We start from the raw sequence: 23,633 nt of genomic DNA, 5'->3' as shown, positions 1-23,633 counted from the left end.
ATAACCCCTGAGCACTGCCGGGTATGACCCAAAAATCACAAAAAAAAAAAAAAAAAAAAGAATAGCTCTGGAGTAATTCTAGACTTACTCCTTTGGTTCTGGCCTCTACTAATATGTCATGATCTGAGCGAAGATGTGCCATGAATTCTCTTCAAAGTTGTAAATTAGGCTGTAAAAGTGAATGATGGCAATAAAATGGGTCCTGGACGCTCAGACCAATGTGGTCACCCTGGTAGAGCCAGACAAATCCCTGAGGAGGAGACCCGCAGGGACAGTTACTGTCAGCTCCCAGCCTTCAGTGAGGAAAGGGAAAAAAGGTGTGAGGGGGAAAAAGTCACTAGGGGCTGTGGATAGAGGGAGCAGGTGCCAAGTGAGTAATGGAATAATACATATGCATATGCCCGTCTATTTTAGAAGTAACTCACTCCCTTAGTACTTAAAAATAAGGGCAATTTCCAGACATTCATCTCTATACACACAAAAGGACATTTGTAGAAGAAATAATGCTCAACTTACAAATACCCTGCGGGGCATATTCTGCACTCATCCCAGGCGTAGGGATTAGAGCTCCGTGTGCAGAACGAGGGGATGAGAGGCCCCTCCAGTGCAGAAGTTTATCTGTGAAAGAAACCCAAAAATCAAGCACTAGAGCTATAAATAATGTGCATCAGTAAACCACAGGATATCACATTTCAATTCCATTAAAATAGATTAACATCATTACAACAGCCTTGCAGATAGTTAACAGGCCCAATATCAAAAGTACAATAAAGAGTTCATTCCCATAGTTTTAGGATTTTTTTTAATTGTTCTTTTGTGGGGGCCACCCATTGACACTCAGAAATCACTTCTGGCTTGGGGGACCAAATGGGATGCCGGAGAATGGAACCATGGTCCATCCTAGGCTAGCTAGCGCTTGCAAGGCAGACACTTTACCTCTAGCACCATCATGCCGCCCCATAAATTGTTCTTTTTTGACAAAGGGGGAAAGGTTTGTTTTAGGCATCAAAGTCTTTGGCTAATTGCTTGTTTGTTAGCTTATTTTCTTATAAAAAGAAATGTGTAAATAGCAAGGAATAGATATAAATAACAAAGATATTGAGAACTGGAAAAATGGATTAATTTACCTGCAAGGCTGGTTTAGATGCATACATTTATTTGACTTTATAGGTAAGCTCAAGCAGCAAACAATAGGCTAATAGGAAATGAGTGGATTTCTGAACCATTTCTTCTAGAACAGTGAATGCCACACTGCCTTCTCCACACTACTGCCCACCTCTTCCCACACTTTCAATGTCAGGAAAACAGCTGGCAATTCTAGACTTGGTTGGGCTACACTTTAGAATTCTACCAATGGAAGAGCCTGCATACATAGGGCTTTTTTGAGCTGTAAAGAGTAGAGATTAAACTTCTGGGATTAAAATATCATTGGTCTAGGTTCCTCCTTGTAGGTGAGAAATTCTACTGTTGAATAGAAATTCTATTGCAAGATATTAAAAAAAATTCTACATTTTAACCATAGCAAGGCCCAGGAAAATGTAGCCCACTTTCTCCATTTTATGGTACTTTGTAACACTCTGGTAAGGAAAAAAATCATGGCTTCCCACACTAATAAGCATAAATTTAACAGTAAACCTAGCATTTTTAACACAGATTTTTGTGAGGAAGGAAATATTTGGTTTGTACAACATGGGAATTATATGGTTTGTGATAAGTTACTAGCTTCTTCAAGTCCATGTTGAACTGACCAAGCACGTAAAAGTCAACTCTGAGATAGAGTGGAGGATAGATGGCACAGAAGAGGCTTGGGTAGTATTCAAGGCTCAGAGCCTGTGTTAATTGGGAAAAGAGGGAGAAAAGAAAAAAGGACTTTGATTGTGAGTAAACAAAGTGTTTTCTTTAGCTTAATATTAAGAGCATTTAAAAGTATTGTAGGTATACTTTAGGATAGCAGGTCTCAAGTGGAAAATACTTCCTGTTCTCTTTCTATAGATCCTATTGCAAGAACAGCCAGCACAGTGAGCAGATATAAGATTCCCTTTCATGGAGACCTGGTACAAAATAAGGGCAAAGTATTGACACACTGACAGCAGAAATCTGTTGGTACTAGGCCTGCACACAGAAGCTGCTTTGATGACTCCATCTAGCCTGAGACCTTCTGACCCAACAAAAAATCAAAATCAAAAAGCAAATCAATGTGGGCTGCAGAGACTGTACAGGTTCCATCCCTGGCCCTAGATGGGCTTCCAAGCACAGAGCCTCTGAGTACAACCAGATGTGGCCCAAGCCCCTGCTCCCAAAAAACAGTGAATCAACTAATGCAAAAACGTTTTTTTAAACAGGTAGATTTCCATTTCATTGTTTATGCCAAATGTTAATGTAGAGGATAAAATTAACTATAAATCCAATCATCGCATCTTTTTAACAAGAAGTTTTAGATTCCATTTTTGCACTTGTCCTTTTGTTTCCACTCTTTAATAAGTCTGTTTGTTGCCAAGATTGAAATTGTTTTCTCAGGAGAGCCACAAAACCCGAGTATCTCAGTGACCCCAGCATACAAATAAAAGGTACTTGCACCCTTGTACGTAGTCTGATTTAAAATTCCCTGAAACTTCCCCACAGTATGCCGCCAGCAAAGGGACTAATAGAAACCAGCCCTGACCACTGGCAAAGATCTCTGGCAGGCAGAGCTGCCAACAAATATGTGGGCACTGAGCAAGGGTTCTCCCCAGTGCTGGCCTCATGGCAAAGCCAGGTTTCATTTTTCCAGGCTGCTATCTGTGTCTGGCATCATGATTTAGTTGTATTTATGCGATGCTGTTAAGTTTGAGGGGTTTTGTTCTTATAAGGTTTTTTTTTTTTTTTTTCATTTGAGTTGCAAAAATCCTTAAGGCTATCACATCCATTTTGTCATTGGACAGGCAAGGAAATGTATGTCTTAAGCAAATGGAGTGACTGGCTTATGGAAATATTGACTGCTGACCACACAGTGAACAGAAGTTTTGTCCCAATCTGTACAATGTTCTCTCATTTTGCTCCTCCCTATTACCATCTGATCTCAACTATACTAGAAGCAGGATGCAAAAGGGAAAGGGTTTTTCTTCTTCCTGGCCCATTAAGAGAATCATCTTTTAGTACCTGCTTTGCAGAGGGATTTCCAGTCCAAAGGTATAGAGTAGATCATTCTGGTGATCCAAATGAACTGACCGGTTTCCACCTTGTAAATAAAGCCATACTTGATCTGCTTCCTGTGGTTTTTTTTGTTTGTTTGTTTGTTTGTTTGTTTTTTGTCTTGTTCCCAGTATTTTACCTTCTACCTCTAATTCCCTGCAACATCAGCCAGCTGAAGAGAAACAATTTATTCTATCAGCATAACAAGCTATTTTCTTAGGGGTGAAAGAGTGTGGGGAGAGTTGTCATTGTGAGAGAGACTCACTTTCCTTTCTCTTCTTTTGGAAAGGGAGTCAGAGCCAAGCCAATTGGGAACCCCGGATGATTTTGCTGCTTCTCCCACTGAACATGGGCACAACATTCTCGGTGGTAAGTAGAATCATCATTCCCACAGGAACTGGAAATGTTAAATTGTTAATAGCCTCCCTAGAGTTTAACTTCTTGCTATGATGCTTTCAATTATTTCATCACGGTTTAGGCAAAGTAAAGTCTCCCAATTAATGCTTCTAAGTATCACCCCAGCCAGCAAGGAGTTCAGCCTTCTAGGTTAAGGGGGCACAAAGCTGTTTCTGGTTGAGATCTCAAAACCTCCACCTACATTTTCATTCTCCCAAGGAGAGAAAGGTTCAGGTGACTTGGTGACAAGTGGGGAACCTTCTTGAGGTCTCCCTTCTTCAGGTGGAGTTTTCTAAGAACAGATCCAAATCAGCACCAGCATCATTTGCAATGTTGGAAATGCAAGTTCTCAGCACTTCCAACACTGACATACTGAATCAGAAACAAGAAGTAAAGGGGACCAATCTTTATTGAATAGGTCTTCCAGAATATTAAGATACACAAACTAATTTATCAGTGCTGCCTGGGGAAGGAGAACATGAACAATGGAAGGTTTGTTGAGTCCATCTGACATGAGGCTTTCACTTCTGTCCAGAATTCACCATTTTAGAATGGAAATAATCTATAGCAGAGACAGCCTGGGGAATCCCTCCTCATAACCCAATGCTCTATCCTACACCTCATTGGCTAGGGCAAGAAATTGGCTCCTCATCAAGGACAGAACCACTTAATATAAGACAACAGCCTCAGTAGCATGTGTTGGACAGATGGAGTATTCATGGCTTGCAAGAGAACTGCTGAGCTGCACTATCTGAGGGTGCAGTTCTGACATGTACAATCTCACTCCTGATGCCTCTCTGTTCTCACCTGGGAAAAGTGGCCTTCTTCTGAACCAATCATTTGTCAAATGCTTTGCACTCTTCTCTGGTGAGAAGTTTTAACCCACATGGACCATGTAGACTTTATGCATGATGAGACTGCAGTTTCCTTATATCTGAATAAAGAAAAACAAATCTTCGTTTTTAGGTCATGTTCAAAAACCTGCAGTCAATTGGTAATGGCTTTTGTTTCATGTTCTACACTAAACACTTTGAACTGGCATTTATTCATACATTGGGAATGAAATTTGGGGGCTGTCCATGCCCACAGTACTCAGGGGTACCTTCTGGCCTGGGTTCAGAAATGACTGCCTAGTCCAAACATGAAGAAGTCAAGGGATTAAGGAGTGCCAGAAATTAAACAATAGGAAACATGTCCTCCAGATTTTTTAGCTATCTCTGTAGATACCAACTTTTGATGCAGACCTTGAGAAGCCTTGTAGGTAGGGTGTCCCTATGTTAGGTCAAGTGTTAACTTTCTTTCAGACAGCTCAAAGATTCCTTTAATACAGCCATGCTATTTTTTTCCGGTTATATAAAAAAGAGCCACATTGCTGTCCACTAATTCCCAAATTATTATTGTTAATCTATAAATATGCCAGAATAGGTACCAAAGAGATAATACAATGACCTTTTATAATGTCCTCTTACACACAGCTGAATTGAGTTAGATCCCTGGTCCATATGGTCCAAAGCACTGCCAAGAATGATTCTTGAGTATAGCTAGGTGTGAGACAAGCCCTCTTCAAAAAAAAAAAAGTGCCAGACAACTCAGCATCACTTCCAACACACTTCATATCATAACCTCTTTAAATAAATAATTTTATCAGGTATTAAAACCCCTGGTCGCAGAGCTAAAGCAATAGTACAGTAGGTAGGACGCTTGTCTTGCACACAACAACTTAGGTTTGATCTCTGGCATCCCACATGATCCCCAAATCCTCCAAGAGTGATTCCTGAGCTCAGAGCTAAGAGTATGTCTTGACCACTGGGTATGACGCATAAACAAATAAGCTATACGTACATATATATGTATGTGTATATATATATATATACACACACACGTGTGTATCTGTGTATATATACAATAAAACCTCTGGCCTCTCTAGAGTACATAGGGGAACAGATTTTTTAATAGATTTTGATAGTTTTCCTGTTTTCAAGCAAAACAAGATATGAGTGGATGAGGAGATAACTTTAAATGAAGTTAAATACACGTGTAGTTGCATTTTGCATCTTGGAGTTTAATTACTGGTACTGCAAGCATATAAACTAATTCTTTTTAAAAAAAACTAAAAAAATATCACAAAAGTTAAGGTACTCCTGCTTTGTAAAGTCATGATGCACCTTTCACCTAGGCCTTCAAGAAAAAATAGGATAACTACCCACCATTCTGGGGAAGGGTCTTAATAGGGATGACTAACTAGCCAACTTAAAGGCACTTCCAGAATTTCATAATAAAGAACTAGAATCTAGTCAGCAGCCATTTTCTAGATATGCTTAAGCTTCATCCCAAAAGTTTGTAAGGCTACCTGAACAAATAAATTCCAGCCTATTAGTATTACTGAATCCAAATTACAAAATTAACAGGGGGCCAGTTTGAGCTAAAGGCTTCTTGATTAACATGAAAGTAAAGCTACTCAATAGCCTAAATCTAGGCCCTCCATTTAGACAGATATTAGCTCTTCTCTCAAATTCTAAGACTTACCAAAATAAGAACAAACATAACCCATGCCTTTGCCTTGAAGTATGTTTATTGGATCTGAAAAGTCACCCTTATCTTTGCTAACAGATTTCTTAACTGGCATTTCGATACTGTCAAAATTACATTCTCTTTTGTTCTCGAAATGAGTTTACATAAAAAATTTTCTATCACATTTTTTTAAACTAACTAAGGTTTAGGGGCCAGAGAAGTGGCACAAATGGTAGGGAATTTGCCTTGCTACACGCTAACCTAAGACAGACTGCAGTTCAATACCCTGACGTTCCATATGGTCCCCCAAGCCAGGAGCTATTTCTAAACAAATAGCCAGGAGTAACTCCTGAGTATCAATGGGTGTGGCCTAAAAACAAAAACAAACAAACAAACAAAAAAACTAAGGTTTGATTGAGTCATGGTGCCCTTTAAATAAAGGTGCATTGTGGGAACCATAGAGGAAGAAAAGTGAATAGGGCAGTTGTCTTGCATGTGGCTGACCAGGGTTTGCTCCTTGGCAACCCACATGTACTTGAATCTGCTAGGAGTGTTCTATGAGCTCAGGAGTAAGTTCTAAGCACAGCCCATTTTGGTCTCAAAACAAAACAAACCAAAAAAGTTTGTTTTGGAAGCAGGAGACCAGAGAGGTAGAACAGAAGTTAGAAGCATTCCTTGTACAAGAGCTAGGAGTAACCTGGAGCCACATAATCTCCCAAGCATCATCACGTGTCGTCTTGAAGGCACCTCTGAAAACCATCAGGGCAATTCAAATAATCTCCATATCACAAGGCCCAAGCATCTTCAGGTCCTCACCTTGAACTACAGGCCCAAGTGTCACTCGAAGTAGATTCTGGTTCTCTTGAGCATGCTTGAAAATTCTAAATATCATACCATAGAATTTATTTGCTAAAACCTGCAATATCCTTATATTCTTTGATCCCCTGTCAATAAATTGAATTTATAAATTACTCATTTTCACACATTGAAGACATTTATTTGGGGAATGGGGGGGGGGTGCTCTTTCATGCTATTCTCTCAGAACTAGATGATTTAAACTCACCAATTTCACCTTTTTAGGAGTTCTTCTCACCTAGGCAGTTGTCCCATTTAAAGGGCTGGGAAAGATGACATCAATAAAAATGCAAAAACTGAAAACCACCAATCTGTCAGGTCTAAACAAAATTTTCTGCAATCTGTGTCTTTAACATAAGCAAAGCACAAAATTCAAAAATAAAGAGAGAGAGAGCCTGTGTGCTTGCTTTTCTAAAGAATAACTAAGCCAAAGACATTGTGTTCCATCTTTGTGTTGAAATGCAGATTTCCCACTAAAAGGCAAATCCTTCATTTCAAAAGGTTGAATAGGATGGTACTTAAAAAAGAATTCCAGCTGGTTAAATTTAGGGTGTTGAAAAAAGTTCACTCCAATAATATTCTTTGGCTCTGAGCCCAAAGTATTTTCACTTGATCGTGAATTAGATAAATTTTTATTACGCTTTAAGCATTTGCCTTGAATGGTGGAACTTCTGGAGGAGACTGGAAGGGCAGCTGCACAAAAGATAAATTGTCTTCAGACCGTTTTTATCCCCTTTATTTAAATGTGTACCTCCCTATACAAAACATGTATACCCAGAATCAGTTCCAAGTACTCATTCTTTTATACATTGATTCAGCAGCTATGCATTGATTGCCAATAAAGCCCAAAGCAGCAGGCTGGCCTCAGAAGGGTGTGCAGAGAGCACTTCTAGACAGACTATTTTGCAGAAGTCTTCAGCTAGTTGAGAAGTTCACACCCAGAAAGAAAGCACTCTACTCTAAGAGAAAGTGGTCTATGAAGGTGTACCCTGAGGAAGGGATAAACTATTACATGAATTTCAATGAAGGGCAATAACCTCCATTTCAGGCACTTTTAGGAGAGCATAGCATAGAGTGTGCACAGAGCAACATTCCAACAAGAATACTGTCCATCAATGCTAACGGCAAACGTGAGAGGGCCATCTTATCCAGGGGTCTCAAACTCGCGGCCCGCGGGCCGTTTGCGGCCCTCGTACAACATTTTGAGGCCCTGCACTAGAGGAATCTTCTTTTGTTTTGTTTTGTTTTAGTTGTTTGGGTCACACCCCCCAATGTTCAAGGCTTACTACTGACTTTGCACTCAAGTATCACCCCGACTTTGCCTCCTGTGGCCCCCAGGTAAATTGAGTTTGAGATCCCTGAATTAAACCATCTGAAGATTTAGGGAAAGTTTTTAGCTTCTCAAATCCATCTTTTACAGAATTATGTTTTATTATAAGAAGGGGCATCATCTGTAGGCAATTGTGTGACTCTATAATGGTGGGTGGTCTACTAAGACAGAACTCACTGTTTTGTTCGTCTGAACCACACAGATGAGTGCTGATAGACTTGCTCTTTACAATACTGCCTCCCTGGCGTCAATAATCTTTTTCAGATGTTTCATTGCCAGTTGAAGATGGGCTTGTACTTGCTGACACATTTTCAACAAATGACTGGCAAGAAGTGTGGAGGTCTGCCTACACAGCTCTGTCTTTTCTATCATCAACCTGACCTTCCCTCCAAATCTACTTTCTTCTCTTCAAAAGCATGGGTGGGAGTGGGTTAAGTTTACTGCTACTCTGAGCCCTTATTTGAAGTTATGTGAGGAGTTAGCTGGTATGTGCTTGGGGGGTGGGGGGTGTGAGTGTTACGTGTGCACAGTTCTCTTTCTATTTGAGCTACTTAAAGAGTTTTGGGGGAAAATTTAGAAGAGTAATTTTAAATATGACCGTGCCCACTACATTTTCCCATAAGTTCCATTAAATCTCACTCCACAGCCTCTCTTCCACTGACATCAGTAACTCATTTCATTGGAAGTAGTTTTGTAACAGCATTAGAAATCTAAGTTCTCAGTCCCAACTCTGCCACTCCACTCTTCCATTGGGCATGATCTTGTCTAAGTTTTTCTTCTTGGAGGCCCTAAGTTATTTTGACTTTATACAGAGAAAACTGGGTTAAATAATGACTTCATTCTCCTTTTGTTCTTGACACCAGATCTATTTGTTCCTTTGTTTGTTTTTGGGTCACGCCCCATGGCACTCAGGCTCTACACTCAGAAATCACTCCTGGCAGGCTCAGGGTCAAATCCTGGTCGACTATATGCAAGGCAAATGCCCTACCTGTTGTGCCATCATTCCAGCCCCAACACCAGGCCTATTTTAAGGACATATCTATATCAGCCACCCTTGAAGCTATTCAGAACAGGTCATGTCCTTTGTGACCTTGCCAGGACTGGCCACCAGACTAATTCTTCCACCTCAAGGATAAACCTGATGGTGGATTTCTACCTCCTGGGCAGTCTTGCAAAATCTCACCTGTCTGAGCTTCAAAAAGGAACTCTAAGTTAGCTTAGAGCCAAAGTGACTGAAGGTCGAAGAGAACCAGGAAGAAACTTCCCATAAACTCAAAGCTAAATGTCAGGGGAAAAGGTCTCTGCAGCTCATGCCAGAAGGTCAGTGGCAAAGCTGGGCTTGCAGCCAGAGCATGGCACCCACTGTCCATGAGGGCATACACAGGGCTCTCAGAAAAACGACAGTCCTATCCAAGCCCTCTCACACTGGTACAGTAAGGCTCCTGCCCTCTACCTGCCTGAAGGGTTCCTGGAAAGCCTTGTGTAAAATGAATTTCTGTAAAACGAATCATGTTGGCTCCCCGACATCATTTCAGAGATGTTTCATCACCCTTCCAGGTTCATTGAAAATTGGCAGGGCTTCTAACATTTTACCTTTTAAGTGCTTCTTCTCCCCACACCCCCAAAACCCCCAACCTCTCTGTCAAGTAGTTAATGATCTGTAAACAAACACTTTAAATTCAGTGGGAGAGCTCACTATTTAAAGGAACCCTGTGGTGAAACCTTTTGAAAAGTTAACAATCTTTGAGTAATGTGAAAAATCACCCTCTAATTTATCAGTTTCCATTGATGAGATGTTGTGTGTATTGGTATCTTAAAAAGTGGGTTCAAGAGAAAATACCTAGTGGGGACAAGAAAGAATGAGCAGGGGAAGAAGCAACCTTGAATGTGCTTCTTTCACCCAGGTAGTATGGCCTCAACAAGCACGGCTGCAGACACCACTCATGCTTCCCAACCCAAGAAATGAAGAACAAGATGGAAAATCATGGAATGAGACACTTTGAGAGCCTTGAAAACCACAATTGAAATTCTGAGGGGAAGATGCCCAAGGAGAATGGAGCAAGGTGGGGTGATGATGGTAAAAAAAAAAAAAATGACATTGGGGCTGCAATGGCAGGTCCAAGGAGACTGGTCATTTGCTTAGCAAACATTTTGTTCTGATACTAATTAATAGTAGCCAGGGCACAGAGGACTTGACTATCCAAACAGCAGGGCATGCGCCTCACCCATTACTCTGAAAAGGACACCCTGGACCTTATTATCTGTGTCAAGTCACAACAAATGTTATCTATGCTTCTCAATCGCCATTTTCATCAGTCTCCAAAAACACCAGAAGAGGCTTCAGAAAGCTAAACTTCATGTTAAGAAAATGAGCCTTGGGGCCGGGCGTGGCGCTGGAGGTAAGGTGCCTGCCTTGCCTGCGCTAGCCTAGGACGGACCGCGGTTCGATCCCCCGGTGTCCCATATGGCCCCCCAAGAAGCCAGGAGCAACTTCTGAGCGCATAGCCAGGAGTAACCCCTGAGCGTCACAGGGTGTGGCCCAAAAACAAAAACAAAAACAAAAAAAAGAAAATGAGCCTTGATGTTTCCAGATATTCTTTGGCACAGAAGAAAAGTTGGAAGGGTGGGAGCTATAGTGCTAGAGAGACCAGGCAGGGGAACAGTAATGAGAGTATACCTGAGCAGGCTCAGACAGCACAACCCTACAAGTTGGTGGCTTTTCTGGTCTCTGCTACCCTGTCTGGTCTATGCAACCTTGCAAGGGTAAAGGGGTCAGTAGCCTGAGCAGCTCTGGGAAGGCTCTGCCAGGGCCTCAAGTTTGGCCTTCTTATGGCAGTTTGAAACTTATGTAGCACTTTACTTTACTTCCAAATTGTTTTCCCCACCCTTTCCCATCCCAAAACTCTATGGAATGAGGAAAAGTCTTACCATGACATTCCCATTAAGGAAAAGTAAGATCGCAGAAGTATCTTCATATAGGTAGTGAGAACAAGGTTGGCACTCAGAATCCTGCCCACCTACTTAATAACAAAGCTTTGCCCCTTGTCACTACCAAAATTGCAGGACCAAAGCAGACTATGGGCCACAGACATGAATCTTATAGCCACCTATGGACATCCCTGAACTGCCTGATAACACTTTGGGCTTAAGGCTCTGTGACAGCTTAGGCCAAGAGACTCTTAAAACCAGAATTGGTCATCCTCATTCAGTAAAAAAAAAAAAAAAAAAAAAAAAGCCAGAAGATACTTATTAAATCTTACAGTTAATACAGAACTGCTCAGAAATTTTAAGAACTAATTTAAGATTTTAAAGTTCTACAAGCTAAGAAAAAATGGTCTAGCAGGTCAGGCTCTGACATTTCTTCAGGAATAAAACTAGGTTGCCCTCTTGCCGGAGGTGAGATTGAATCGAGGAGGGCCCTGGTGCTGTGAGGCCAGGCCTTGTCCCAGGGCGGTGAGTCCTTTTCCCTCAGAAACAGGCCTCTGCCCGCCTACCACCTCCTCCAACCTGTGCTCTTTTCTCCTCAGTCCCTCAGCACATTCTTTCTCTAGGCACAAGTTTCTCAGAAGAATCTCACAGAACAAAGACGCAGCAGACGTAGCCTATTTATTTGAGACCTGTGTTCTTGGCTTCCTCATGAGTTTCCTGGCGTTTTACCCAATCCCTAATCCTTCATTTAGGCTACTGACCAACCTGGAAAGAATTCTTGAGTAATAAAAAAAAAAGGTACATGTGCGTAATCTGACATCAAATGAGCAGTTTTAATTCAGCCATAGGGCAGGGGCTGCCAGTTCTTGGGGGATGTGGGGTATCCTGCTAACTTTGATGATTCAAGGTAACTGGGAGCATCCAAGATTACCAAACTTCTCTGAGCTCACTGAACTAAAAATGCACTATTTTATGAGTCTGTTTCTATGTACCATTTCTCAGTGTCTACTTGGGAACTCAGTTTATGCTGATTGTACTCTCTGGATCAAGGGATCCTAACTCACTTTTCTATCTAAACAGGTGGCTGGGGAGTGTAAAGCTAAAGAGACTTTACTCCAGAGGAGATTCAGAATGGTTTCCACTTGGGTTTTTTTTTTTTTCTTTCTGGGCCACACCTGATATGTTCAGTACTTACTACTGATTTGATTCTATTCTCAGGGATCACTCCTGGTAGTTTTGAGGGAACCATATGGTATGCCGAGGGATCGAGCCGGAGTCAGCTGCATGCTAGGCTAGTGCTATTTCTCTCCAGACTCTGTGTGTGTGTGTGTGTGTGTGTGTGTGTGTGTGTGTGTGTGTGTGTGTGTGTGTGTGTGTGTGTGTGTGTTTTGGTTGTTTTTCACTATGAAACCCTCGGAGACTACCTAGGAAGTGAGATGTTGAGGAACCAGCATTCTATTTCCCTCCAGTCTGTATTGGGAAATTGAACTGGGCCATCAGTGTCAGACCTCCTGTGGCTTGTGGACTCTCGGAGAAACTCCACTATCCCTAACAATCCCCTCAGGCTGAAAACCTTTTGCTTCCAGAGTCTCAACTTGGCGACTACTGGGTAAAAAGCCCTCTCTGTCACCAGCCCACAGATCTCTGCAGACACTGGGCTCAAACCTTGTCAGGTGGTGAGGAGTGGGGACAGCAGGACTGACACAGCTTCAATGAAGCCGACCAGGCAAGAACCGTCCTGTACTCCTGCCCAAGCTCTAACACAATAAAATGTCTTTTATCAATGTAATTCAAGGCAAAGAGTCAAGGGTCTGTCACCATTTTAAAGAGGCTTATTACATGGCCACAAAAATTTGCCTCAGGCTCAAACCTGGCATGTAAGGTATCAGCGTGGGACAGGTTCTTTTGATTTGATTTTATTTTCTTACAAAATCTAAAAATGAAATGTTTCTGTCCCTCCCTTCCACCAACCGTTTTTTCATTTATGAAGAGGAGGAAAGAAATTTGAAGTTGACAGGTTGGGACAACTCCACTCCACTTTCTTATTCAAAAGCTGCTTTTGTTAAACCATACTTTGCATTTATGACCCGCGGCTCTTGGCTGAATCTGCTGGCTCCTCAGGGTGGAACAGCCCTCAGACTTTCCCAGGAGCCGACTGCTGCGCCACAAGCAGGAAAAGGCTGGGCCCTGCAGCTCAGGGGACTGCGGTCAGTCCCTTCTTAGAGGATGAAAGGACAACCTCTGCACTCTAAGTCTCTAAGGTTTAGCACTACAGGGAACCTAGCATGATATGCCCACTAGGGTGAATCCCCCACTAAAGTTAGATGAAAGCTCTCCATCAAAATCCTTCTGAGAGCCAAGACTGTGCTGTTCACCACTCATAGCCTAGCCCAGCACCATGGGCATGAAGAAAGAGAGTCCAGAAAAGTGGACTTTCCTTCCTGTTGGAGAAGTTACCAAAACCACTAAGCTAGAAGGAGCTGACATGGAGCCAGCAAGTACCTTCCTGCAGGCATAAGCATCCTTACATAAATGATTCACTAACCAAGGAGCCTCAGGACCAGCTTTGACCCAGGAGATGAGTACCCCCTTGAAAGTGACCACTGGCTCATCAGTTCACTGTTCAACTGTGGCGATCTGTAAATTTACATTTACTCAATGGTTGTTATGGACAATCAGGTAAAACATTCACTTTTCAAATGCAGTATAGTTGCACAGTTAGAAGAGATAGAAGAAATGTGTCCTTTTTCTTTAAGTCTTCTGATGAATGAATAATCAGTCTCAATTACCTAGTCTATCCCTTTCCTCTCCCCTTTTTGTTGTTAGCAATCTCCCCCATTTTCCTTTCTTCCCACCTTCAAGCTACACCTTCTTCTTTCTGGTCCCAGAAAAAGCAGAGTATAAAGTGTTTTCTTTGAAATAATCCTACTTCAAACGCATAGTTTTGCTCCACTCCAGGGGCTTAGGCAAGGCCAGGGTAGGAATCATAGTGGTTTGCTAAGGCTGACTCATTGGACTGCCCATCTTCCATGTAGGAAAAGCCCCTGCCACACCCACATATCAACAAACTGGACCAGACTTTGGCCCAGCCCAGGAGAAACCCAGGGAAGGAAGGACACAAATTCTTCCTATGCTTGCTGAGACAGGGCTTCCCAGATGAATGCCTGGCAAGGGCCCTGGCTTTCAGGCAACCCTGGCAGAGTTCCTCCCAGCTGGAGTCCGTAAGCAACCCCCCCGGAAACCCCCATCAAATCTACTTAGGATATGTGGCTGGAGAAGGGCTATGCAAAGAGAAGCACATAAACCTTAGAAACAAAACTGGGGCAGAAAAGTTAAAAACAGGGATGAAGAGATGGTGTAGCAAGTAGAGTGCTTGCCTTACATGTAAGTGACTCAGGTTTGATCCCTGATATTCCATGTGTTCCCAAGCACCATCAGGAGTGATTCCTGAGCAACGGGAAAGGAAGGGAAGTTAGAAAGGAAGTAAGTTAGAAAGGGAGGGAGGGAGGGAGGAAAGGAGGAAGGGAGGGAGGGAGGGAGGGAAGGGGGAGGAAGGGAGGAAGGGAGGAAGGGAGGGAGGAAGGAAGGGAGGGAGGAAGGAAGGAAGGAAGGAAGGAAGGAAGGAAGGAAGGAAGGAAGGAAGGAAGGAAGGAAGGAAGGAAGGAAGGAAGGAAGGAAGCATTACTAGGGTTTCCTAGTCTCCCAGGAAAGAAACCAGATCCTTCATACCTCTGCTTGTGTTTTTATCATTGTGTGCCTTACACATCACAAGCCTGTAACATGCTTTCAAGAGGCAGAACAACTTGTCTCCCTATTAGGGCATAATGGTCAGCTGACCCATGTCACCTCAGACACATCAGGCTTTGAACTGCAGATCTGACAGGAAAACCATGCAAGATGAGGATACTGGACCTGGCTGGTAATGACTGAGTGAGGACCATAGAGACAGGGCCTTTACCACCCTTAAGATGGCAGAGGCAGTATTTCTGGGCTGTGCTTTGTTTTTATTTGTTCCACCCCTTACATTTCTCTCTCCCACACACCTACAGCTTTAAAGGGTACTTTTTTCTTTCACTGGTGTCAAGTTACTAATTGACTTCTAATATTTTATGTTATGATGGAACAAATTTTTGAAACCATGGTGATGTTCAGGGATTACAAGAGCTTAATATGCAATCTGGGAAGTAAATTGGGAAAATAACTTAACAAAAAGTCCTCACAAAAAATTCTAGAATCCACAAATCCCAGCCCTATCCATCCCACTCACCATGCAGAAAAAGAAAACAGTTCTCTTCTTGATGTCAAAGGCATGTTATTGCCATCACTTTCATTGAATTACCTCATCAATGTGCCTCTAATTCTTGGGGTGTGGAGCAAACCTCTTTGGGGGCAATTTCTATATGTTTGGGCCATTTGGGATCATTCTATCTAGAGATTTTAGTTTGGCTGGAGTTTTTTTTTTTATTGTTTGTTCAAGTTGTGATTTCTTTTTCTTCATTAAAAAAAAGTTGGATCTGTTTTTGTTTCCTGTTCAGAACGGACAGAAGGAGGGTATGCTGGGAGGAGGTGCGTGGGGAGCAGGCGGATAGAGGGAACAGGGCCGAGAAGATCCGGAATTGAAGAAAAGTGAGAAATGCAGCTTTTTCTTGGCTTCCAAACAGTTGTAATTTCTACTGCCACTGCTTAGATCCTGGGCACAAGGCACAGAGAGTGGGAAAAGGGGCATGTGACAACTTTGCCACAAATCAGGATTTGGCATTTAAATCCACTGGAAGCAAGAAGAATGGAGGGACTTCTTATTTATAGATTTGCAGATGAATTGAATGAGATAGCCAAAATGCACTTCTCATGTATCTGAAGAAGCAATTCCATTTTCAGACTTGGAAAGCTTCCCATAATTGAGTCTTACCAGTACCTCAGTACACAACCTCCCGGTGTTAAGATCAGCTTCCTGAAACCCAGGTAGCTGCTGCGAGGAATTTTAGTAGAATTCCCAGGAATTCTACTTTGAAAGATAGTATGGTACCACACTACATTTAACTAGATTCAGTTCATCTGATTATACAGTGCTTTGCTTTCTGGAATATGTAATCAACTCTCTCTGATGACATTTTATATATCCAACTAGACAAATAATTGCAGCAATAATTGATAGCAGAGTCATGCTGGAGGAGCGCTGATTGGCAGAATCCCTACTGCAACAAATCTTCCTTTAAAACATTACAGGAATGATACTTACATCTAACTTTTGCTGATAAATACTCAAAACCTGATTTATGGATAAAGGCAAGGCAAGAAAGCTTGCACTTCAGACTGTGATTACTTTGTGAGCGGCTATTGAAGACTCAGATTTTATGATTTAGATTTGTTCCCAGGAATAATTGCAAGACTAGTATGAGGAGATTGGAGAGAGTCAACTTGGGCAAGAGAAGTACCACTCCTAAACATACATTTTCTGAACAATGCCACCTACCAACAAGGTTTCCCAAGTCTCATCTGCACCCCTCTTGTGTTAGAGAAGCAAGCAAGGAGAGCACCCAGAATCAGGAAGGAACACAGGCCTTTGCAAAGTAGCTTAAATGCTTGCCTCAGATTGGAACTCAGATTCCCCAGCTAAGTGCAAGCAGCCCAGGATAGAGTCCAGAGGCTTGAGCTCCAGCAAGTTCCAAGTAATCTCAGACAAGTCCCTAAGGTCCCTTTCAGTCAAGGCCCATTTGTCCATTTGCTAGTTCCAAGAGAGAACCCAAGTCTATCTCATCTGCATCTCACACTTGGATTATCACGGTCATGTTGTCAAGGTTGGGGAGCACTGCTTTCAGCAATTCAGACCCCACAGAAGGCTGTGGCAGTCAGAAATAACTCAAAGAGGATGCTTGTCTCCAGAAAACATCAAATGAACGAGCTGGCATATTAACTAGACACAGATCCTGGTAAAGAAAATCTAAAACAGAAGATGGATCTAAATGCCTCCACAAGCTACAAAGGCAGGCGCTCAGGGACGGAGGCCTCACTAAAGTGAGGATTTCCTTTCATTTCCCCCCCCCCCACTTTTTCTTATAATTCTTTTTCCCTTCCTCCTTTCTTCTTCTTCTTCAGAGAAAAGATTCTTGCTTCCCCCACCCTTCTAAAATGAGCCATTACCAACGAGCTTGCCTCATAGCTTCAGTTAAAAATCAGAAGCTTGTTAGATATAATGATTATCTACGCCGTGACACTTACCTCGGACGAGGGGGCTTGTCGAACAGCTTTCCTCTAATTTAGAGCTCCTCCATTAATTAGAAAGCCCTTAGATTTTCTGCAAATGCAGGTGACTATTGACAGCTCCTGCTTTTGATACTTTGCCTGTGACAGTTGTCAGACTGCCCTTCCAGGAGCTGGCAGGGTTGTCCAAAATATGACAGTGTCAAAAAAACACCAGTGTCACCACAGCTGCTTCACAGGAAATTACAGGGAGGGTGACCAGCGCACAGGCAGTTTTCACCACAGTCAGCAACTCAGGTGAAATCTGCATTTCCAACCATTAAAAGCATCCCAAAGTTAAACCTCCTTCCCAAGTCCCCCACCTTTCCTTTTATCTTCCTTCCTTTCCATTCCCTTCCAAAACCTTCCTTTTCACTACCCATCCCATACAGGTCCTCTTATGTGGCAAACAGTCACAGGCATCAGATAAGGAAGTAGATTTAACAAGTAAACCAAGTAGCTTTTTATTGAAGCAGTAGTGATCAAAGAACAAAAACTACCCTCTTCTCTAAGGAAAATTCCCTGGCCCTTTCTATCTTTTGCACAGGTCAACAGCTGCACCTAGTGAGCTGGAGGTTCCACTGCCAGCATTCCAGCAAGGCTCATGTTCTTATTCATGCTTCAGGAAGGGGGACTTAGTGGGGGTGGGGTAGCACAGAGAGAAGTACAGATAGGTCAACAATTCAAATAAAAATGAGTATAGAACCGTGCTCTTCTATCCCTCTCACTTTTTCAGGGTAAGACTTCGAAAGAACAGGGATAGAATTACACCAGGAGTGATCCCTGAGTACAGAGCCAGGTGTAAACACTGAGCATCACTGGGTGTGGCCAAAAAAACAACCCCCCAAAGGGGGGGGGGGGGAAACAAGCAACAGGAACTCCCACCTCAGAACAACTCCTTATGGCTAGGTGACAAGGTAGAGCAAACAGATGCTTTGCCCATGACCACATGTATGTATAACTTGCTTTCTATTAAATTCATCTAAATTTCAAGTTCAAGATATCCTCTTGATATATGCTTGAGACCAGTATTTAATTCAAAAGAGGAAATGGAAAGACTGGTTCCTCAGTCCATCACCACCAAGGCACACCCTGGGAGAGTAAGCTCTCCCTGCCACCAGCATTTCCAAGGTCACAGCTTAAAGTCTAAGAATTCTGATTCAGCCTTGTGTTTCCTGAACACAGGAGCAGGAGACTGAGGGTAACAGGAGCCCAGGAGTTGCTGGTATAGGAAGGCTATGGGGGGTGAGGTGGGATGGGGTGAGATGACACAGCATGATTGCTGCATTCACACAAAAGCAAGGTTGTAGTGACTCAGCAGGAGGAGCAAGGAGACCCCCAAAGAATTCCAAGGACAACTGGAGGCAGAGGACAGCTAAGCTCCATGGGGACCCTATGTTCCATTGACATCCTGCTGCTATCATCATGGATACTGACCCTCAGTGCCTTCTGGTCACCTGAAAACCAGGATGGTATGTACCAGGGCACACTGCCGCATCACTCAGATGCTGCCTGCAAGGGAAAAAAAATCAGAGAAAGCCTAGACTTGGAAAAGAATGTGAAAAGTAGCTAAAGCCAATTGATTCATTTGAAAAAGAAAAACTCTTCAACGTCACACAACTTCCGAAGATGAAGTTCCTCGGAAGCTGGTTCAGCAACCTAGATATGAGGACACTTGCTATTCTAGGGTGAGAAGTGAAGTTGCCTTTCACTGGGGACTATCAAACATGGGCTATAAATACCAGCACTGCCCCTTATGAACAATGGACTGAGCTCAGACTAGAGAAGGTAAGTGTTTCCCTAAGGTCACACAGCCATTCCAGTGCTCCCTCTACCCCCACCCCAACAAACCCCTTCACCAAAAAAATAAAAAAGATTGTCTTCTGGAAACACATAATGCTACATCTAATCCTCATTCTCAATAGAAAAATGCCCACCTTTATGTTTTACTTTATTTTTTCCAAACTTCTATTCCAATTCTTCCTTCTCTCTTTTCCTCTCTCTTCCTCTCTCTCACACACACACATATACAATCTCACACACATGGACAGAGAGAGAGAGAGAGAGAGAGAGAGAGAGAGAGAGAGAGGAGATTTGTTGAATACTTTTAGGGATCTATTTTCATATCTGCCCAAAGCTTTTAAGCTATTTTGTGAGCAGGTTAAGAGTATAAGATAGTTGTAAACTCTTCTCTCTGAAAGAATTTGGCTGCTTCAGGTCAGGATACCATTTCAGGGTCATGGTTCTAAGGTAGACAATGGCTCCTTTCTAGATAATGACTTGTGATTTGTTCTCTCCCACACACATCAAATCAGAACATCAGCTACAACCCTCCTCATCCACATGTCCTACCACCAATTTGGCAACCCTCACTGCTTCTCACATAGTGTGAAAGAAGTGGGTGGCCAAATGCTGAGTGGTCACTGAATGCATATAGATGAAATTCTGTATTGAAGCAAGAGATACGTTCAAGAAACCTGCGTGCGTGCACACAATACACACAAGTCTACTTCTAAAGATCGATCAATATACAATATTGAAAGAAAAAGACATCTCAAAAAAGCCTTGAAATTGTTCCTTTCTGCCATCCATAAACCCTGTGGTAAACACAAGGTCACCAGGCTTTAAAATAAATAAGGCACAGAAATGGGTGGCCTGCTGGGTCAGTCAGCAGGTCATGATCAGATACACGAAAATGCCAGCTCCACGTGAGGGTTGGGCTCTGAGACACAGGAAGACCGTTACAGCACTCAATGGTGGCCTGTGGTGTGACAGAGAAGCAGGCTGTCATCTAAGAATGAGCGCATCCCCTCGCTGAAGCACCTTTCACCCAGTGCCTGTGCCCATCACTGCAGGCAGCCTGAGCCCAGTACCCTTATCTCTCTCCCCAGCCATCTCACTGCCAGCTGCACATAACTCCTGCCATGGATTCCCCCCTTCCCTGCTAACAGAACAAATTAATATTTAATTTTAAGATGACTCTTCTTTTCAAATCAAAAAGACTCCGGTCTTCAAAGCCAAGGCAATGCCTACTCCGAGTAGAACTCAGCCAAGCTGACATGGCCCTGCTCTGTAAACAGTAAGTTTCCTGCCTTCCGTCTGTTATTTGCCGCAAGCTCCTGCCACAAGCAGGAGGGGAGAGTCGACTACACCTCCATTTCGAGTATGTGGAAATCTAACCTTTACCCGTGTAATGATCTACTTAATACAATATTTTGTCTTTAATCAGAGAAAGAGTAAGATAATTTGATATCCCATAAAACACCATAACCTATATTTTGCAAGTCAATTAGCCAGTCCTTTCGAGTTAATGTCAGCACATCCCACATTGCACGTCCAGTGAGGCTTCTGGGTGTCTGTGACTCCAACACCACGCACAGAGGGTAGAAGAACATTCAGGGAGAAGGGAAGGCTGGGGTAGTGGCTGAGGGGGGTGGGAAATGCAGTGGGCAGTTACTGTTTCTCCATCTGTATGGAAATTGGGAAATCATCTTCTCAAATGGAGATTATCTTCCCTTGAGATCCTTCTGGAGGGTTATAAATAATAGAACATACTCATCAACATTATATATTAAAAAACTAATACAGAATCAGATAAGGAAAAACTCAATTATACTGTTAAGAATCCAAAGCAATAAAATACATATACATGAAAAAGAAGTCTTCACCAATCCTCTAAGTTTAGCCCTATTTTCTGACAGCCTCAACAGTCTTACTAAGGACATTCAACATAACCTTTTTTCACTCCCTCATTCATAAACAATGGAATGCAAAACACAAGAGATGTATTTCATACAGTTCTTAACTAAAAAAAATTGCAGTAAGGGGTAGAGTGGAAATTTATGAGTCTTTTATATAAAATTTGGATAGGAATTTTATCTAGTGTATATAAAAAGAAGCCTGGACAAGTGGTACAGGCCAAAAATAAATAAATAAACATTTCCAACTCTAGGTATTTGATGACCACTGACTCTGCTGTCTATGACTCTCTCTCCTTTCAAAACTCCAACACTGCATTTGACTCCCTGAGCACTTCCAGGGCCACTCTTGAGCACAGAGCCAGAAATACCCTCTGAGCACTACAGGGTGAAACCCCAGAACAAAATAAATAAGTAAATAAAATGGAGTTTTCTAACCACATCTGGAGAAACATAAAAGGTGCTTAACTTTCAGGTAGAAGCCTCAGGTTGCCATTACCTTTGTTCAACATGGTTTTAAAAACCCAGTAATGTGCATAACATGCATTTTCAGACTGGGCAGGCAGCTCAAGTGATGTAAAGCACAAGTGGAAAGCCCTCAATTCAGATCATCAGCAGGCATGGTCACCCAAGTCCTTCTAGGTATGGTCTGTGACCATCAAGGACAGCAATGCTGTGTGCTGAAATGGCTTTGGTGAATCTCAAGCACCAGGGGTCCACCAGCCAGGTGGACTGAACTCTTTATTTTAAATAAAATTGAATTTTTCAATATATGCAAATATATTCAATATGTGAATATATATTCAATAAATTCAATATATTTTCTAAGCAACACATTCTCATCATGCAGAAACTTTAATATCTTGGAAAAGTCATTAGCAGTTAAAAGAGAGATTGTCTCTATCTAGGAACATGGGGGAATGAATCCAGCTAATTCAGCAAAGCTGGTAAAGGATACCTGACTCATCGTTTTAATGAAACAGTTGCTTTAAGATTTCCACCTGTGAACCAGGCAAGGTGCCTGGCACTGAGATGTGGTAAAAAACACCAGTGAGTTCTCCCTGATTTCTTCTTCTGTCCTTGACAATCCAGTTATAATGTGACAGCATTTAAAGATGACAGTACTTGAGATAATAGGACAATGCCATAACAGGATTACAGCAAATGTGAAAGAAAGGACACACGTCGGCACTGTCATTTAAGTAATGTCAGCTATGATCAGTTTTTGTTTTGGGTTATTTTTTTTGTGCTGACACAGAAGTCAGTATCATTTAAAACAATTCATCATTAACCCTCTTATGACTATGTATCTTTTGCTTCCCAGAAAAAGAAAGCATTTGTTAGACAACAAGGGAAATTCAGTGACACTTTGTAATTTTGATCAATGTAAAAATTATAAGTAAAAGTAAATTGTGTAATCCAAGCCAATAACCAAAGATTCAAGATACAAAAATAGCTTAACGATCCTATCACCTAAAATGAATGTATCTTCATACATTCATATGGAAAGAAAAGGGCAGGGGTGGAGGTGGGGTGTGCTATTGGTCGTGGTCAAGAAGTTTCTGAAAGTCATCTTGGATTCCAGTAAAATTGCTGCATTAGAGAGTTGAGAAAGTGAAGTAGAAACACCTCATTCACCCCAGGGGTGCATCTGCTCCAGTCTCCAGGCCAACACATCCCCTCAGTCACATTTATTTCTCATTTGCCACTAGCACAATCCAAATCCATATACCAGTCCAGAGAAGTCAGTTCTATTCAACTTTCTGACTAATTCCTGCCAGAGTTCCTCCCCCAAATCACCATGTCTCCAAGAAGCTATTTATTCTTCCTTTGCAACGCACAATAATATGAACACACAGCCACTCTGCCCACCACTAAAAGAGTTTCCTCATTGTCTGAGACAAGTTGATCTGCCATATGCCAAGTGACCAACCATAAACAAAAGCTTACTTGACCATTTGTCTCAAAACAAAAAATAAGGAAATTTTGGCTAGAGGAGAAATTGCCATGTCAGAGGCTATAAAGACTCCAACTACTGCTTAACAGCCTAACAGGAGTTCTCCCTCACCCATGGCAGGCTCATGGCAGGCTCTGCTAGCTTTGGATTTTGTTTCCCTGTTTAGTCTCCTGAACTTTCCTTTCCAAATGCCTACGCTTTACATCAATATCTCTTTTAAGCCATACTGAAGTTTGTTCAAATTCAGGCTAATTTATTAAGCCCCAATGTAGGTAGGTGTTATTAAAGGAAGTTATTGGGAAATGAATTTTGGAGACAGTTTTGCTTCATCCTATTTAAGATGATAAATGTCATCATAAAGAACTGGCCTTGTCCTAGACAATGTTTGTGGTCTGAAGCAGAGGGACAAGGGAACAAAGTGGAACCTGAGGAGCTATTACTGCCAGTTCCACTTCTGTCAAATCCCCATCTGTAATATTTATTTGTTTGTTTGTTTGTTTTGGGAGTCACACCTAGTGGTGCTCAGAGGTTTCTCCTGGCTCTGTGA

General features: G+C 42.2%; 1 protein-coding gene across 4 annotated transcripts in view; it reads right to left on the bottom strand.

Moving 5' to 3' along the window:
* The window catches only part of BCL11A (BCL11 transcription factor A), a 103,326-nt gene that overhangs the window by 15,348 nt on the left and 64,345 nt on the right, over positions 1-23,633 (bottom strand). For all 4 annotated transcript variants that reach the window (XM_049784732.1, XM_049784730.1, XM_049784731.1 and 1 more), the window contains exon 3: positions 517-618. In XM_049784732.1, the coding sequence (XP_049640689.1) occupies positions 517-618 (102 nt within the window). The remainder of the gene's footprint in view (positions 1-516; positions 619-23,633) is intronic.

This window comes from Suncus etruscus, chromosome 12 (assembly GCF_024139225.1).
Source record: "Suncus etruscus isolate mSunEtr1 chromosome 12, mSunEtr1.pri.cur, whole genome shotgun sequence".
NCBI classification, from domain to species: Eukaryota; Metazoa; Chordata; class Mammalia; order Eulipotyphla; family Soricidae; genus Suncus; species Suncus etruscus.
The sequence above is the reverse complement of the archived record's forward strand: the minus strand, read 5'-3'. Positions and strand labels throughout refer to the sequence as shown.